Here is an 18960-nt window from a genome sequence, read left to right as displayed (position 1 = left end):
AGAAGCGGCCAATCGGACACCAGGGTCTCTTCAGAAGCGGCCAATCGGACACCAGGGTCTCTTCAGAAGCGGCCAATCGGACACCAGGGTCTCTTCAGAAGCAGCCAATCGGACACCAGGGTTTCTTCAGAACCAGTTTTATTTCCACCCACTGAGTTTGATGGGTGAAGTTGACAGTTTAAATTAATTCATGATGTACTTCAGGACAGGAAATTAGCATTAAATCAGAAAATAACTACACATTGATTTTTGAAATGACATCAGAACATCCAGTATTTTCAACTTCAATTATTTCATAAGTTATTGTAATTTGGCACACTCTCCATACATTAGCTCTGTTTAATGAATTAAATGGATTTCACTTTGCTGTACAAGATGAAAAATAATGCAACAGTATAGTAATAATTGGATACCAGTTTATTATTTACTTTAAAAGTAGCTTCAGATCACATGTACATTTGCAATAACACAATAAACCAAATGCAAAATTCATGCTGGCTCATTTAGATTGCTCCATCTACCATATTTACTGCAGTTGCAGATTGTTGATGCACTTTGGTTTGGTGACAGCTGAAAAAAAGAAGCTAATTAGGAATAAATAAATAAAGAAAAGGTCATGTTTCTAACCATAAACTCAGATCTCCAGCCTAGCTTAACCCTGTTCCATCCAGTTTGTAACAACCTCATGGTTGACATGTTTTTCTGTATTTATGTTTTCCAACCCTAAAAATCACTCTCACTTCAACAGTACTGTAAGTGACGGATTTAATGAGGCCCAGACGGAGGTACTAACCACTTACTACCTCTGCTTTTTCCATGTTTTATTCAGACAGCAGCCATTTTGGTAGAGCAGACCTTTATATTATAAAACACACCATTATTCCTTGCATTAGCAGATGTAGCACCTACAATATACCAGTCATCAGAAGTATGTGGGCCCCATAAGGATTTGTGGGTACTACCCAGACAATGGGAGCCAACGTAGTGCGTCTCATAATGGCGAAACCAAATGGAGCATCCTATGAAGGTCTTTCTTTGTTCTGAATTTGGCTCCAGGATAGTTATAACTGTGTGCCCACATGGGTCACAGACCTAGATCTAGATGTCTATGAAGATCCTTTTTGGTATTTGGTTAAAATCAAAGGCCCAAATGGGCCCCACATCAGACCTACAGAAACATTTAATCTGGAGTCATTGCCAAACCATTGGACAAGGCCAAGTGGTGCCCATTATTTAGCCATTTTTTGTCCATGTGTGCCCTATATGTGATATATTCATGAGGAAAACCATAGAGTTGGACTAATTGACTTCTGCGCTTTGGCTTGGCGATAGAGCAACCTATAAAGGTCTTTATGGGTCTCACATCAAATCTAGATAAGCATTTAATCTGGAGCAATTGTGCAACCATTGCACATGTAGGATCCATTATTTAACCAATTTTTTGTCCTTATGAGCTCCATATGTGGAGTAATCAGCTTCTGTGTCTTGGTTTGGTGAAACGGCTAACAAGGTAGTTAACTGGAATCTAGTTAGGTACCTCCACTTTATGCTAAGCTATGCTGCGTTTATGGGCTAACCCTAGCCACCAAATACTAAATATAGCATAAAAAATACATATAAGGCTAATGCAATTTCTCAAAATAGGGAGAAATGAGAAGCATGTGGCCACTTCTTTCACGTTTAAAATAAACATTTTAGGCCAAATTTGTAAAAAAAATGTCTAACGGATGGTCCCCACTGGGCACCTGCGGAAATCTGATGCAGAGACCAAAACTGAAACTGCGATCTGATAAACGCTACAAAAAGCAAAGCAGAAGCTCAAAATACAACATAACATCCAGTTTCTCCATTTTTATTAATTAAAAAGATAAATATCTGTTGAAATATGCAGCAATATCCCATTCATTGCATATTTTTATACTAAGAAACAATGAGAGAGATTATATAAATAGATTTTAAATCCAGTTTGGTGCCTTTATCAGCTATGCTGCAGCCGATTTTCCCTTATGTTGAAGTGAAAGTCACCAGTAACACCAAATGAAGGTGTTGCTGGTTGAAAACCTGCATGGCAAACATCCGAACGTTAAAAAAAAAAGCACCCCAAAGAGGATCTTTCATGACAATTTGAGGGGGAAAGTGCTTCCTGCAGTGCCGGTTTTTGGGTCTTAATGCCTCTGGTTGTTCTGCGAGGGCTCATGTTGGCGCCGACGCGTACTGCTGCAGTAACTGCGAGTAGCAGTACGCGCACACCGTCTCCGGGAGGATGGAGGAAGGCAGCGGCAGCTCATGAGAGACGCAGCTCTCGCAGAAAAAGTTTAAGCAGTTCTTGCATTGTTTCTAGTAGAGAAAGGGGAAAAAAGCTGCCACATTTAGCTTCAATACGTTAAAAATAAAAAAGATTGATTAAAACTGTAGCTACTAAATATGAGCTGGAAGATGTATTTTTTTCTCACTTCTTATTTGCAGTCTTTATACAACGTTCAGTAACATGCAGGGATTTTAGCTGATTTCTGTTTTGTGTCCCAGACTGTCTCCTGCAGTTTGTACCTTTGTCCTCAAGAGGGAGTCGTCCTGTTTACACAGGGTGCAAACGTATGGCGGGGGGGCCTCAGGGAGCGTCTCTTCCTGAAGCAACACCAAACAGAAAGGTTTACATTTAAATTAATTCTGGATATTTGAGTCTCAAGTCTGATTTTAATCTCAGAATTCAAGGATTAAAGTCAGAATATTTTCTTGAGTAGCCCTAATCCTCCAAAGATCTCATGCAAGCCTCACCTGCTCATCCTCAGTATGTGACAAGGAGCTTAAAAAAGAGACACAAGTTAGAAAAAGTGATGTAATATTCTGTAATATTAAAACAGAGTGTAGATCTGTGGACTCACAGACTGGAGCTCAGACTGGTTTTCTCCTCCAGTCCTTCCAGTGGCTGGGCCGTCTTGGTTGGTGTAGATTGTGAAAGAAGCTGTTGTGGAAGGAAGAACTTGAGATTTCTGTCATCTCCTGGTTGGGACTGCTGACGATTTGGACTCACCTTAGGAGGACTCTCTGGATGCGTGATCTTCCTCGGAGCAGAAGCTCTGGATGCAGCGCTCAGATTTAACTTCTGCTCCCGTTCTCTCCTCAGCTCCTGCTCCAGACCAGATCTGAAACAGAAAACTGCGTCTAAATACAGACAAAAAAAAACAACAACAAAAAAAAAAACAGCCGTTTGCTTTGTTTAGCATTGATGGTAATCGAGAATTTAAGATGATTAGAGTACAGATGCAAATTTAGTTTGTGGAGCTTGAAGGGAGCGGCTGGAGTGAGAAAGGATTAGAGCCAGAGGGATGGAAAAAAAATCTGGTTTTAATCTCAAATTTTTTATTTTAATCTCAAAACTCGGAGATTAAAAACAAAATTCCAACTCATCTCAAAATTCTGACTTTAATCTCTGAGTTCTGATTTTAATCTCAGAATTCTAAGATTAAGGACAAAATTCTGGCTTTAAACTCAAAACTTTTACTTTAATCTCAAAACCCACTAATCTCAGAATTCTGATGTTAATCTGAAAAATCTGACTTTAATCTCAGAAAGAATTCTGAGATTAAAGTCTGCCTGTTTGCATCTGAATGTGGCGTGATCGGGTTAATCTCGGGTTAATCTCAGAAAGAATCCTGAGATTAAAGTCAGAGTTTTTTTGGGCGGCTCTAATCCTCTTCTGTAAAACAGTTAATCCTGGTTTACATCTAGAGACTCATGTTCATGTATCGCTGCTGGTCGTGGAGTTCCTCAGGGCTCGGTGCTCGTGTTCAGTTGTAAGCAGCATACTGCACATGTGTGAGATGTAAGGCAGTGGGAGGCGGGGCTAGAGCTATAGTTTTTTCATTCTGCTGTGTGAGGAGCGCATGTTGTTAATGGCGACCATTAAAGTGGATGCTAACGCCAGCAGTGTGATTATTGAGTCAACAGCTCGGACCAGAACACTTCACACAGATTCAGTCAAAAGTTTTGGACTCAGTGATTTATTTGAGCCATTTCAGAACCTAAAGAACTTTTGAAATTTTTTTTTAAATAAACCTTTGGTATTCACCTTTGTCTGCGCAGCTGCTCCACCTCCACCTGCAGACCCTCAATTTTGTCTCCAAAGTCCTGCTTGAAGAGCCGGTTGGCCTCTAAGGCCAGATCCCGCTCCCTCTCGGCCTGTTTGCATCTGAATGTGGGGTGATCGGGTTAAAACAAACTCATGGCGAAATAAAATGAAGAGAAGATGCAACTAAAAGTTAAACAGAGAGACAGAAAGAGGAGAACTAAAGTCTGAAAACAGGAAGAAGCAGGCTGCGTTTTGTTCAACGCTTTATTTCCCTAGTGGTTACTACAGTTTACAGCAATGTTATGTTCACACACAGTTCAAAATTAATTCATTTTGCTCTTTTTCTAATGTCATCTTGACCCTTGCATGCAGCTCACTGAATGAAAGCAAAACCTGTCAGATATCAGAAAAACATCAGTTTCTCCCTCTATTTCCGCCAAAAAAGAAGAAAAAACCCCTAAGAACATCCGAGTTCTTTGGAATAAAACCACAACCAAGCAAATATCTGGTTCTGCTGACCCACTCATCCTCCATCAGTCCATCAGCTCTTTGAAACACGATGGCGTTCACTTGCCAAAAAATAAACGGTTAACGCAGAGCTGTGAAGAAGTCTGACGCTGCAAACACGTCTGCTGGGGGCGCTATAATAAAAGCCGGAGAGCCACTGCAGGGAGGATGTGGGGTTTTAAATCATCAACAACAAACGAGCGTCGTACAGAAAAGGTAACATCCTAGTTTGGTTATGTCTATATTAGGCAGGGTTGCATGTTTGGACGCATGTTTCTGAGAGAGCTGCTACTGCTGCTGCAGCAGCTTCCCTGCTGCGGCGCTCAGGGTTCTGGCCTGCTTCACCAAATCTTTATCGCTGAGTTAGGAAGTGAAGGGAGGAAGAAATGGGTTAAAAAAAAGGATAAAATGGAAATGGAGAGAGAAGGAAGCGAGAGGTTTGAGTCGGTGAAAGATTCAGAGGAGGAACACATCCTGTGGAAAACGTCCAGGTGTTCTCACCTGTTCTCCAGCTGCTTCACGGTGCCGGACATCTGGCTGATTTTCTCCTCCAGCCGAGCGATGGCCTCACTTTTCTGTTTCGAGCTCACATCTGCGCTCTGAGGAAGATCCGACAGTCACACGGTGTGGGAACATAAACGATTACTCTGAACATTTAGAGAATGTTCAGAATTACTCAAAATCTTACAAAGTATTTTCGGCCTAGTTTAAGGTGCAAATATCTTAATACAAACAAAACAAACTTACAAGTAACTTTTCAGCAACATTTTTAAGTCAATATTTCCAAAATATTGGTGAAAAAGATCTAGTTCAATTGGTGGATTACTTCACTTATTAGATGGTAAAAATGTCTTGTTTAAGTGAAATTCTGCCAGTGGACAAAGTATTTAACAAGCTGAGATGTACGGTTGTGTAAACATTGAGTAGGGGGCGTGGCCAGCAGCAACTTGCTTGGATCTAAAGTGACAGAGGCCCTAAAACAGCTCATCCTGAAAGGAGATGGAACGGACATGTTTTTAACACCCCTAGACCGATCCTACCCTGTTCAAGGAAGCATAATGGGTCACCTTTAATGACCGGAGTCCCCCCTCGGTTCCTCTCACTGTATAAAACTAAATGTTCACACAGATTTTTCCTGACCTGTGACTTGTGGCTGAGCTGTTGGTTGATGGCTCGAAGGTCTTCCAGCTGCTGCCGGAGCTCCACCAGAGCGTCCTGCTTCTCACAGATGTCCTTCTCCAGCATCTTCATGGACAGCTCCATCTCCTGCTTCATCCCGATCTGCACCTCCAGCTCCCGCTCCACGTCCTGCGGATCGGCTTCAACTTCAGATACACAACCCAGACTCACCCAAAGCTTTACACACACGTCCCACAAGGCTGAACCGGAAGTGATCCGCGCCATCTTGGTAGGCAAGTGCAGCGCAAAGCATAAGTGAACCAACAAAAAGAAAGTATACACACACTCTTGATCAATGTGCAAGAGAAAAATCAACAAAATGGCTGCTGTTGGGATTGATCCGTATAAGATGGAGAATATAAACATGTCGGACGACGCGGATGAGCTGCTTCTGACGACACAGTTCACTAGTAAACATGAAGAGAACATGGAGGAGGAGCTTCGCCTGAAGTCCATGGCCACATACAATCAAAGTCTAAATGGATTTGTAAAGGATGAATGAACTCTTCATGTGAATAACAAGGTTCTGGCAGAGTAAGTACATGTAGTAAACATGTAGGCTACACGTCCATCTTAGCTAGCAGATAAAAGCTACGTTAGTAAAGCTAACTTTGCTAGTTCTACAGTAAATATCCCTGACATTTATCTTAGTATTACACAGAAGGGAGTAGAGTACTGAAATATAATATCGAGTAACAGCTGTAAAGTACTTGTACTGTTTATAAATTAGACAGGAATGAGGCGAGAGCTGGTTCTAAGCTTGTGGCTTGTTTACTGTTGTCATCATAGCAACTCCATAGCAACTGTGACGACAGTTAGTTACGGATACCTACCAAGATGGCTGTCAGCTACAAAGGCCCCAGAAGTGTGATGTCAGATGTGAATTATGTATTTGAAATATTTTTACTGTTCAAACACCAACAAAAAGGGTCAAAGTTTAAAAAAACGCACCAGTCGGAGCTGAGTTTCCTCTTTGAGCTGCTTCCGGGTTTCACCCAGCACTTGTCCGTCCGCTGACGATGCCTGGGGAAAACAGAAAATTGTGGCCCTTGGAACAATTTTACGCAGCCCTTGATCACAGTTAGGTGATGTTTGGTGAAGTTTTTACTGATTAAAACACAAAGTTTTCATCCATTTTTAATTGACTTTCTTTTAATAGTAGAACAAGACTTTAGTTGGAATGGAAACCATTTTGGTTTGATAGCTTATCAAAATTAAGCAAGAGTGAGAAAATTCTGTTCTTGTTACTGAAAAGACATAAAAAATCCAGAACAAGATGAAAAAATTTGTGTATGGTTTGCTGGGTTTTTTAATCTGGCAAATATACAGGAGCCTTTTTTTGTTTTAAATCTGCGATTTACACGTCTGTCCACAGAAATCTGCTTTACTCATTGCATCAGTGTTAAAGCTGCTTCATTAATGCACCTAAATGCATATTTTAAAGCATCACTGCACTGATTCCTTTAAAACCTGAGAAAATGTTTGAGCAGTTTTTATGGAATTGATTTACTGATGATGGCTGAGAACCGATCAGAGAAAATTGGTCGACTGATTGATGGATTAGTGCTAATAATAATGATTATTTATGAGGAAAAAATGTGTTCACCTTCCTGGACTCCTGCTGAAATGAGGTCTCTTCCTTAACTCTCTCCACATCCTCTTGTAAAGTGATGATCCTGTTGTTTGCCACTGCGAGCTGCAAAGACACAAAAGACCGTTAAATTAAAAAAATCTGATTTTTATTTCACTCTGCAGCTGAAACAATAAGGCTGAACTTGCACCTCTTCCGTCAGCTTCGTGTTGGACTTTTCCAGAGCGTCCACTTTGGCCTGGAGGTTATTTACCGATGCACTATAAACAGAAACAATCAGAAAACAGAGTGGTGTGAGCTGTGAAGCCTAACAGGGAAAAGAGCAAAACGATCAGTTTATCGGGGCTAACCTCAAGTGTCTGTTCAGTTCTTCAACGTAATTCTTCTGATCGAGGATCGCCGTGATCTGACCGTCACTGGAAGGAGGTAAAAACAGGGATTTAATCCATGTGAAGATGCTAAGAGAGCTAGCAACTTCCAGTTAGATATTGATAGCTGTTAAGCTCACATCAGAATTTGCTGACAACTGACATAAACTGCTTGTGTGAAAAAAAACTATAAATTTCATATCAGATTGAAAGGCTGATAAATCAATAACAATAGTTATCGTGATAGACATATATGATCGACATCAACAGATAATACAGAATATTCAATGAGCTCCAGTCCAGAACCACACAGCATTTACACACGCATTCTTTGGTTACCAAGCAACTCACTCATTCTTTGGTTACCAAGCAACTCACTCATTCTTTGGTTACCAAGCAACTCACTCATTCTTTGGTTACCTAGCAACAACATGTTGGGTAAATTGAGCAGCAGATGTTTAAAGTTCCGCCTCATAATTCAAAAATAAAAAACTACGCCATAAAGTAAAAATTGTAGATAAAACAGGAAAGGTCACGGCACCAGTTTGAAAGGATTTCAGTGATTTCAAATAAAAAAACAATAATACATAGATTCATAAACACAAAAACAAAAGTCTTTATAGGTATAAGTTCAGCATGTTTTAGTTAGTTTTACAAAGGCACAATATAATTCCAGTTAGTTACAGTTTTTCCCTTATTAATTACTGTTTTTATTTATTTCAGTTAATGAAAATCTCAATTTCAGTTTTTGCTATTTCGCTAGTTTTTTGTTCAATTAGATTGGCTCTGATAACCTTGACGGTTAATTTTAGGTTTTCAATAACAGATTTGAACCATTCCCACACCAGATAATGTTAATAAATGAAAAACAACTCAGTTTGAATTCATTGTGAGTTCTCTCTAATCTACAGAGAACCTGAAGGTCAAAGGTCAGGCAGTGACGCTCACCCCTCTGCACTCTTGCTGCTGTGTCCTCCATCTTTCAGGTACATGGAGAAGTCGATGACGCCGACCTGGGCGTGTGGCGCAAAAAGAAGGAAAGGTTCAGTTCCCAAAGTTAAAAAAGCAAAGAACACATCCTAACAGCAGTTTCTCTCCTGTTTCAAAGGTTTGTTGTTATATTGGCAGCCTCAATGTTTTATCTTTTTTTTCTATATTTTATTCTTTTTAATGTATTTTTTCTGTATAGCAGTTTGATCTGCTGTATATTTTTAAAAGTGCTTTATAATAAAATTCAATTAGATTGGAAAAGCAACATTTTGACTTTAAAGCTTTGAAATAAAAAGATAGAAACTGGAACAGCTGGATAGAAACAGCTGTGTCGTCAGATTTATGTGGGTACCAGAAACACGCAAATACAAAGGTTCCGGCTCAAGACATTTGTATGTAAAAAAAAGAAAAACAAATTGTGATTTAACGAGCTAAAATCTATGTATTTAATCAAAATTAACACGTAAAAGTCCCAAGCCTGGAAAAAAAGCATTGAAAATAATTTTTTTGTGTTCCACAAAAATAATGAAGGAGTCATAGATCTCCAACTGTGCTTTAAATCAGTGTTTCCCAACCCTGGTCCTCAAGGCACACTGACCTGCATGTTTTAGTTGTTTCCCTGCTTTAACACACCCCATTCAGATGATTAGATTTCAGCAAAAGTCAGTTAATCAGCCATCAATTAAAATCATCTGTGCTGAAGTAGGGAAATGCCTAAAACATGCAGGGCAGTGTGCTTTGAGGACCAGGATTGAAAAACACTGCTTTAAATAATCTCTCATTAAACTGGTCAATCCAGGAAATTATCGAATGCCGTCCCAATTCTTTAGAAAGAGGAACCATTAAATGTTATTTCACGCACTACGCTGCAAAAACACAAAATCCTACCAAATATGTTTAGTCTAATTTCTAATGTCTAAAATCTTAGTACCGTTAAAGTACAACAAAACTAACTCATAAGGAACATTTCAGCAACATAGAGGAGCTTGTTTTCAGTCAATAATTCCCTAATGTTGATGAAAAACTATTAGTGCAGTTGGCTGATTATTTCACTTATAATCAGACAATTTTCCCATATTATAAGTGAAATTATCTGATTATGGAACAAGAACTTTTTCATGAGTATTAAAGAACTGTTTACTTAAAACAAGCTCCTATATCTTGCTGGAAAGTTACCTATAAATTAGTTTTGTCTTATTTTAAGTGTATTAAGATATTTGCTCTAGAAACTGGACCAAAAATACTTGGTAAGATTTTATTTTACCAAATAAAATACAAACGTCTCCAGTTGTATACAAGCAGCCTACATTACTACAAAACCAGCCACACATTCACTGGACATGTGTGTAAGCTGCAGAAACCCCGCTGTAATGGCGCCCTGGGTGATGTGCCGTTACACCCATAGCAAAATAAGGAACAGGGCGAAATAAGGAAACGTGAAAGTTTATGTAAATACTGTAGCAGCCTCAAATTAGAAAGGTTTGTGCTCTGAGAGGTTTCACTTCAACGTTTTAAAATATTTCTTTAGAAATCTGAAGTGAAACTGCGTCCCTCCGAGTCAACAGGCTGTCAGATTAGAAAAGTGACACCAGATTCTTCAGCGGTTTGAGTTACTGAAGCTTCACTGGTGGACATTTCAATGTATAGAACCGATAACAGACAGTGCTGTATGTAAAGTAACTTTGGTTTCTCAGGTTTGGTTTCTGTCATTCTACTCTAATCTTTTTTGAGTTTCAGCAGCTGCAAGGTGAAGTGGAAGCTAATCGACCTGCGAGTCCAAGTCCTCCCCCTTCATGCACAGATTGGCGTCGATGACGTTCAGGCCGACGAGCAGCCCGGCGATGACGGCGCCCTCCTCCTCCATCATCAGGGCGTTCGGCTCGTAAAACTCACTGCAAGGCACCAACGAGAGGCGATTTTAGAAAAAGATACTTCTCATGCAAACACTGTAAGAAACTGATTAAACATGCAGGAGAAATATCCAGAGGATAAAAACAAAACTACTGTCATCAAGTCTTCAAAGAAAAGATTAGGGACACTGAAAAAATTTAAAATATAGATTCTGTGTCTATTTATATCAAATAGATCCAAGTAAATAACCAAAGATTTTCAGATGTGTCAATTATGTAATTAATATCTGAAAATATCCACATAATAGATTCTTCTTTTGTCATCTGATTTGTAAAGATGCACTTTATAAACAAAATGTTTCCCAAATTTGGTTGGTAGATTTGAGTTCTGCATAAATAATTTAAACAATTTTGATTCTGAGATTAAAGTCAGAATTCTGAGGAAAAAAAATACTCTGAGAAAAGTCGGTATTTAAAAAATAAAATCTGAATTGTGAAGATTTAAAAAAAGCATAAAGAGGAAAAAAGTCACATTTCTGAGATCAGTCTGAATTATAGAAAAAAGTCAGGATTGTAACTTTTTCAGAGATTAGTCTGGATTCTGAGAAAATAAATCAGAATTCTGAGATTAAAGTCAAAATGTGTTTTTCTCTGCCGAAGGCCTTAAAATGAGAAAAAGCTTAGAGAAAAACCAATCAAGACGACCAAAAACCATCACAAGCCAATCAGACGGCTCTGAGTGGAAAACAAAGCTTGATTGAAGGATCCATTTCCTGACAGCTGGCTGCAGGATGTGACATCATGCCCCCACCTGAGCAGGTCCTTCCTGTTGATGATGGTCTTCATGTAGTCGGAGAGCTTCTTCTGCATCAGGGCCAGGCGCAGCCAGGCCCGGCCTCTTCCCAGCGGAGTTCTGGGGTCAGACACAGACATCGGGTTTCATGCCTCGGTTCATCAGCTGGTCGTCTGACTGGAACCAGCAAACAGACTCACCTTAACCCAGGCAGGTCTTTCACGCTGGCAGTGATCTCTCCGGCCTCGGGGGTCAGCTTCTCCACCAGCTCCAGCGGCCCCCAGAACGACTTGTTCTGCCCCAGGAACGTCTTCTTACCTGGTGACCGACCCACAGCGTCAGTTCATTCAGCCTTTAGCTTCCATTTACATGGTTATGACGACAAAACCTACTTTTTAGTCCGTGCTTAAGGCAATGCTCCATGACGACAAAGAACTGCTGGAGCGGCGCGTAGTCGGAGTCCAGCGTGCGTCCGAGGTTGAGCGCCGACTCGATCAGGCCCTTGATGCTCAGCTTGGCCATGTTCATCAAGTTGAGCCTTTCAATGGCGATCGGGTCTTTGGGATCTTAAAATGGAGAAAGAAAAAATAACAGGCAGAATTGAGAAAGAAAAGTCAGAATTCTGAGAAGAAAATGTCTGACATTTTAGGGAAAAACAATCAGAATTTTGAGAAAAACAATCAGAATTTAGAGAAAAACAATCAGAATTTAGAGGAAAAAAGTCTGAATTTTGAGAATACTGGGATTAGTCTGAAATCTGAGAAAACATGTCAGAATTGAGAAACAAATCTAAATTTAGAGGAAAAAATTCAGAATTCTGAGAAAACTGGAACTCTTCTCTTTTCAATTTGATCACATATATTTCTGTTTTAAAGTAATTTTATTACATTTCAACTGTTTTTCTTAGTATTGTTCCATCTAGTTTGAGCCTTTTTGAATCAATTATTCATATCAGCACTTGCAGTAAAATTATTCTAGTGCCAATTATTGTTGTTCAGTCATGTCACAATTGTTTGTTATTAAAGATTCATAGACTGTTTTCATCATTACATTTTCTTTGGACTAAATCATGAAAACACAGGCTTAGACAGATACTTTTAGGCACTGATATTAACATCCAGGATGTAGGAAAACCCAGTGATAAATGTCCAGATTTAATCTGTCTCAATTAATAAAGCAGCTTACAAACAAGAATTCAACAGAAAAAAAAAAAATAACAAAAAAAAATGCAAGAAATTCATCCATTGTTGTTTGCAGATGTCGCGTGTGCATCAGATTTATGGATGTACCAGAAACACGCAAATACAAAGGTTCCAATGGGATTAACTGTGTTAAAGTGTTTAATTTTTTAAGTCCCTGCTCTGACTAAGAACCAATAAATTATACACACTGCTATAACTTGTTCACATTATCTCTGCTGGGCCATATTTGAGTTTCATAAATAAATTTAAAGTGTAGCCACGTTGAATCTGAACTGCCCGTTTCTGCATAGCAAAGTTCAGTTAATCGAATTTATTGGTGGTTTTATGAACCATGAGATGATCTGCTGACAGCCCATTCTGTGGCACCGTCACGTTTAAAATCAGGTGACTCAGATCTGGTCATTTAGGTTGAATTATAACACCAATGTGAACAGCTGTGCTTAAAATGCTCTGAACAATCCCTGTAAAAAGGCAAAAGCATCAATTATTGGTGTCGCTCCACCAATCAATCAACTAATGATTGAAACTGACTCATGTTTCCTTGGTGGGCAGATCAAATACTGATAAATCTGGTTTTCATTTGTCACTAAATGCATTTATCAGCATTTTTGTTGATGCACTTTTTATCGTCATGTCATAAAAATTGGTATTGATCAGTAAAACCTGATCGATGAATCAAAGTAGTGTAAGAAGCTGTTATATGCTGAGCTGTGGGGTATTTGATCTAATCAGCTCAAATAATTATTTTAGTATTCAATTAATCAATTATTCTGACGATTAATTGATTTATCAAAAAACTGCCACATTCCGCAGATTTTTCATTTAGCCTCTTAAACCTCACACAATATTAGAAATACATTACAAAATGCAAATAAAGATTTTAAATTCTATTTTTAAAATAAGAAAATAAACATTTTATGACCTAAAATGCAATAGCAGGATTACTCTGGGGAATGTTGGATCATTAGCAAAGCAAAGCTGCAGCTAAAGCTTAGAAAAATAACATCCACATGAGGAAAGCTCAGTCCTTTCTGCTTCACTTATCGATACATCGCAGGACTGATCTGCTCACTAGTTTTGATTAATTGATTAATAATTGTTTAGCAAAAGGTGCAGTTTCTTTACAGGATTTGAACCAGGTGAAGCTAAATCTGACACTTGAGTTCTGTGTAGACATATCTATAGACAAATGTTTATCTTTAATGCTAAATGGATTTACATTTTTGTGCAGTCTTGGCTTAACTATTGCTGTGAGTGTGTTGTTTTTTCAGAAAACTGTCTTTTTTTTAGTATGTATACTCTAGTTAACGATTAAATTACTAAATTAGTTGACAGTTATTTCAAATAATTGATTAATCACGATTAATCATTTTAGCCCTAAGCGGTTTAGCTATTTTGTATTTTACCACCTTCCAAAAATAATGGCACAAGTCATTTTTTTCAAAAGTGATTTTTGCAAAAAGAAATCTAAAAAAAAAAAAAAAAAATCACCACTTGTTTATTGCCAAAAGATGATTGATAATTTAAGCAAAAAAACAAAAATCACCTTTGTCAAAAAATGACGTAGGCCATTAATTTAATGAGGTGATAATTTGGTATTTATGACGTTTAGTGCCATGTTTTGCCACCAGATCTGCATTTAAAATGGTCTCCCCAGAGGAAGTTGGTCCAGCTTTGTTTTTATTCTGGATACGACGGCAGCACTTCCTGGTGGCGTCATGCTGCTGTGTAACGCTCAGGAAGCCCATGATGACACAGCTCAAACACGCAGCGTCTCCGCTCTTTGTGAAAACGCCACGCCCTGACGGAGGGGTGGAGGAGTAATCAGCAGGAGCCCGTCCGCCTCGTTACCTTCGTGGTCCAGCTCGGGGTCCGGCGTGAGGGAGATGTCATTGAGCTCGCGCAGGCAGAGCCACTCGCCGTCGACGGAAACACGAAAGTTGCAGAGATAGATGGTCTCCCGTGCGGCCTGGGTGATCTTGTCTGTGGTGGGGGTCGGGGTCTCGCTCTGAGGCGTCAGGTCCGACATGATGACTCAGCGTTCGCAGGGCCAAAAAACACGGCAGCGGCGAGGACAAAAGGAGAAAGGAAAAAGGAAAATGGCCTTTGTTCCAGAGAGGATGGAGACCGAGAGAAAGAGAGGAGACGATGAAGAGGCAGGTGTCTGGGGAGAGCTGCTCCTCTTCCTCTTTAGGTCTGCATCCTCCCCTCCTCTTCGATACAACTGGATGAAATAAGCTGCTGTCTTGAGAGGGGCCTCCGCTCTTCCTCCTCCTCCTCCTCTTCAGCCTCTTATTCTCCCTTCTGTGCAGACCGGTCGTTTAAAATGCAACAGAGCACAGTGTTGTGAAAAAAAACAACACACCATTACAAAAAAACAAAAAAAAATCCCAGCCCCTCTTCCAGTCAGCTCAGCACCGGCCGCCTCTGATTGGGCTGCCTGTGCACCGCAGTGACTCCACTAGGTGGGTGTCGACCAAGATGGCCGACAGCGGTGCTGGGCACGGCGACACGCTCGTCATGTGAGCAGATGGTGCATGCGTAAAGACAGAGAGGAGAACAGGGGAGACGGGGGTCTCTGGAGTAACAAAGCAATGCTAATGATTCAGCTGAGCATTAACAGCCGCCTGTCGTCGAGGCAACTCAATTACAGAACCGGCTGCAGCGGAGAGCAGCAAGGTTCATTAGTCTACAACGAATTACACTTCATAACCGACGCTCATAATACAGGTTTTATGATGTATGACAGTGTATTGAGGCATCTGTAGATAGGAGGGAAAAAAAGAAGAGCAAATATCTGCCAAATTTTTTTTTGAGATTTATTGCGGAAATTGTCTAAAAAATAACCTTGGAAATATCTGACCTTGAAAAGTCAAAAATATTGATAGAAAAAACTGAGAATATTTTAGATTAATTTCAGAAATTTTCTTTAAAAAAAAAGTTGGAAATTGCTCAGATTGAAGTCAAATACTTGCTACAAAATATTCAAAATTTTTGAGATTGATCTCAGAAATCTTCTAGAACATTTTTGAGCTCCAAAAGTTGCTAAAAAAAACCTTCAGAATATTAGAAATTTATGTCAGAAACTTTCTAAGAAAAAAAATTAATTTGACTGACTGTGAATCCGGGAATAGCTAGAAAAAATTTCAGAAATTTAGACATGAACCTCAAAAATGTTTTGAAAAAAGATATGTGGAAATTTCTGAGTTTGAAAAGTCAAATATTTGTTAGGAAAAAAAATCTGAAATTCTTAGATCAATTCAGAAATGTTCTGGAATAGAAAGACAGTTTTGAGCATTAAGGGCTTTAGGTCCAAAAAAGTTTTCAATCAATCAAAACAAACGATCCCCGACCTCCAAAAGTCTGCTTTTGAGATCAGACACTCCACAGTGATCATTCCACCTTATTGAGAAGGGACAAGAATTTAATGCTATTTAACTAATTAAATAGATTTTGACAAGTTAAAAATTGTAAAGCTATTAATGGTTCTGCCCATCACCTTTGTATTTCTGCTACGTTCGTAAATCTGATATACAAGCAACATCCGCAAACAGCAGCAATGGATGACAAAACTTCTTCTCTTGGCCCATTGGGTGTTAATGTTTGCTTCTAAAAACGATCTGATGAGACACTGGAAAAGACTTTTGTTTTCAAGTTGTGCTGAAATGAGTTTGCCTATTGGAGAAGCTATTCAAGCCTAAAATAGCATCCAAATGCTAAACGTGTAACAGCACCACAGACGCTAACGCTAATGTTAGTGCTAATGTTTTTAAAGAAAAAACATCTGAAAAAAACTGAGAAAGTTTGGGATGAATTTCAGAAATGTTTGAGAAAAAAAAAGACATTTCTGAGTTACAAAAATATCCGACTTTAGGACATTTTCTCAGTTAAGTAGTTTAGCAGTATTGTAAAACTACTAAACAACTTCATGATTTAAATTGGACATAGATCCACAGAAAACTCATTGTGTTCAAAGAGTCAAGACCTTTACAGAGCCAATTGGGTCTGGTTCTGGTCAGAATACAACCCAGGTGAGTAGAGTACCCAAAAATTGCACTCAAGTAGGAGTAGCACTACTCCTACTTCTACTTTTTACTCAAGTAGAAGTAAAAAGTAGACATTCAAGAAGTTACTCAAGCAAGAGTAAACAAGTATTTGTTAAAAAGTCTACTCAAGTACTGAGTAACAGATCAAATTATCAATCATTTAATATTTAAAAATTACACCGGCAGACTGACAAAAATATAAAGTTAAGTGGAAATGTTGGTATTTTAATGGAAAAAATGACAATAATTCATATCAGTAACATGAAATGACAAAATCAGGCAAAAGAACATTTTTCCAAATCAGTTTCTACCAATAAAAAAACTTATGAAACTTTAACAAAAACTGCAGGAGTGTGTCTGTGTCTGATGATTTTTTTGGTTTAAACACGTTTTTCATTCAGTGGGTAGAAAATCCAAAATTTTACTCAAATAAAGGTAACAATACTTCATAATAAAATTATTCAAGTAAAAAGTACAGCACAATAAAAATAATCCTAAAGTATATTTAAAGTACAAGGGGATATATTTTTTTTTAAAAGTTACTCAAGTAAATTTAGCTACAACCCAACTCCGGAATACAGTAAAATATATCCAGAAATGTAGTTTTTTGGAGTTGGGCGGGTTTTACGTTGTGTTTTGAATTGAGAAGGTCCGTCAGATCTGTCAACCCTGACTAAAAATGACTGAAACTGAATCAAGAAGTGGTTCAACACACTTATACATTAATTATATGCAAATTTTTCTATTTGAATCGAACATTTTTGAAAATGCTAGTGGAAAATGTCTTTGACTGTGCATCTTTGAGAGTCACTAAAATCACCATAAAGAGAAGTGATTTATCCGCCTGTGACTCAGTTCCAATATTAGCAACGTTTCTTGAGTCATGTTTGTTTAGGGAAGTAAGGTAACATCAGGTCACATCAGAGGAGCTCATGCTACCTACAGCCCCACTCTGAAGCTTTAATAAAGTTTTTAAGCACTCACTTCTCCGCTTTGAGTCGATTCTTTCGATCCTGAAGTCATACTGTCGAAGCGGTGCTGGTGGAACGGGCGCTGGCATCCCAAACTTCACGTTTGACGAGTTCAAAGCTTCCTTGAAGTAAATCACCGAGGTCGGGGACAGAGTCTCGTCGTCCGGACTCTCAACAACATGTCCGTTTTCATCCGAGGAGTTCTGTCTGCTCGTCCCAGAACTTTGTGAGACCTCTGCAGCTGACTGCGGAGGTAAATCTCCCGTCGGCTGTCCCCGCTCCGCCATCCTCTGCGTACGGTCAGACCCTCTTCATGTGACCGACGGCTGGGCTGTCCGTCTGCGGTTTGCTGTGAATCATTCACCCGCTGCGGTTAGCTAAGCAATTGATAGCTCTATCAAGCGGTGTGCTCTTAGAAGCTCCACAGCGATCATTCCACCTTCCGTCCTGTTCTCCAGAACCTCCTCCTGACCCGGAAACAGCTGTGTGTTGGCATTTTGGTCAAATCTGAAAAATTTCGCGAGACTTTCCGCTCTTCCGTTGGTTGCCGCCACTCTGAGATCCTTTTTGGAACAGCGCATGCGCAAAGAGAATCAACTGTTTAATATTTCAGGCCTTCTAAAATATTTTTCGGTCAGGGATAAGGTTTGAGGTAAGAAATGAAGGGTTAGAGTTATGTTTATATTTTAGGATAAGCGTGTGAGAACAAATATTTCGGAACATGTGTAAACCGGGTTTGATATTAGCGGGACCTGAGAGCGACATCGAGCAGACGCCCCGTGGAAAGATAATACGTCAGTGTGTCGGCCATCTTGTGAGTGGCAAGATTAAAAAGATTCGAAAATGGCACTATTGTTATCCTGAGTAATTTTTATGTCATTTTTTAGGTAAGGAATATATGTTCGTTTCAGTCATAACAATGGCAATGCCTTTGTCTTAAAATTAAGACCAGGGCTTTTATTTTTTTTTGCTAAATTTGTAGTACCTAAACTGTACAGCAGGAGGAGACACATGACTTTTAAAAAGAAGTAGATTTGGCGAAAATTGCATTATATTTTTTCCTTCTTATATTTACTTAAGAAAACAAATTCAACATAATCGTTATACAGTGGTGTGACAAAGTGTTGACCCTTCCTTATTTTCTATTTTTTTGCATGTGTGTTACATTTCATTGTTTCAAAACATCAATCAAAGTAAATTGGGTTGTTGTTTCTAAATTAATGTGTTTCTTAATAAGAGAGAAAAAAAACCGGAAGAACCCAAGGTAAAAAAGGAATTCAACCCAAATATAATAACTGGTTAGATCACTCTTAGTACCAACAACTGCAGTCAAGCGTTTTTAATAACTTTGCAGTCTTCAGAGGAATTTACTCATCTTTTCACAATTGTTGTAA

The 18960-nt window shown here is 39.0% G+C and overlaps 1 protein-coding gene across 4 annotated transcripts; it reads right to left on the bottom strand.

Moving 5' to 3' along the window:
* Positions 1 to 398: 398 nt before the first annotated feature.
* Positions 399 to 18122, bottom strand: rufy3 (RUN and FYVE domain containing 3). Of its 4 annotated transcripts, none has more exons than XM_007547349.2 (18): positions 17580 to 18122; positions 11740 to 11913; positions 11548 to 11665; positions 11366 to 11467; positions 10473 to 10596; positions 8663 to 8727; positions 7697 to 7762; positions 7537 to 7606; positions 7362 to 7451; positions 6707 to 6778; positions 5717 to 5884; positions 5078 to 5175; positions 4070 to 4189; positions 3032 to 3143; positions 2883 to 2962; positions 2776 to 2803; positions 2548 to 2625; positions 399 to 2337 (listed from the first exon to the last, which is right to left on the bottom strand). In XM_007547349.2, the coding sequence occupies exons 1-18, from the start codon at positions 17851 to 17853 to the stop codon at positions 2194 to 2196; spliced, it is 1983 nt and encodes a 660-aa protein (XP_007547411.1). In that variant the 5' UTR covers positions 17854 to 18122; the 3' UTR covers positions 399 to 2193. The 4 variants fall into 4 exon arrangements, with proteins under 4 accessions (XP_007547411.1, XP_007547412.1, XP_016524617.1 ...); XM_007547350.2 differs by lacking the exon at positions 17580 to 18122 and adding an exon at positions 14401 to 15061; XM_016669131.1 differs by lacking the exons at positions 399 to 2337; positions 2548 to 2625; positions 2776 to 2803; ... (1 more) ...; positions 3032 to 3143; positions 4070 to 4189 and adding an exon at positions 4316 to 4934 and having other exon boundaries at positions 17580 to 18116.
* Positions 18123 to 18960: the final 838 nt, after the last annotated feature.

The sequence above is a fragment of the Poecilia formosa genome, unplaced genomic scaffold (genome assembly GCF_000485575.1).
Source record: "Poecilia formosa unplaced genomic scaffold, Poecilia_formosa-5.1.2 Scaffold20, whole genome shotgun sequence".
Classification (NCBI taxonomy): domain Eukaryota; kingdom Metazoa; phylum Chordata; class Actinopteri; order Cyprinodontiformes; family Poeciliidae; genus Poecilia; species Poecilia formosa.
This window is presented reverse-complemented; position numbering and strand designations above follow the sequence as displayed.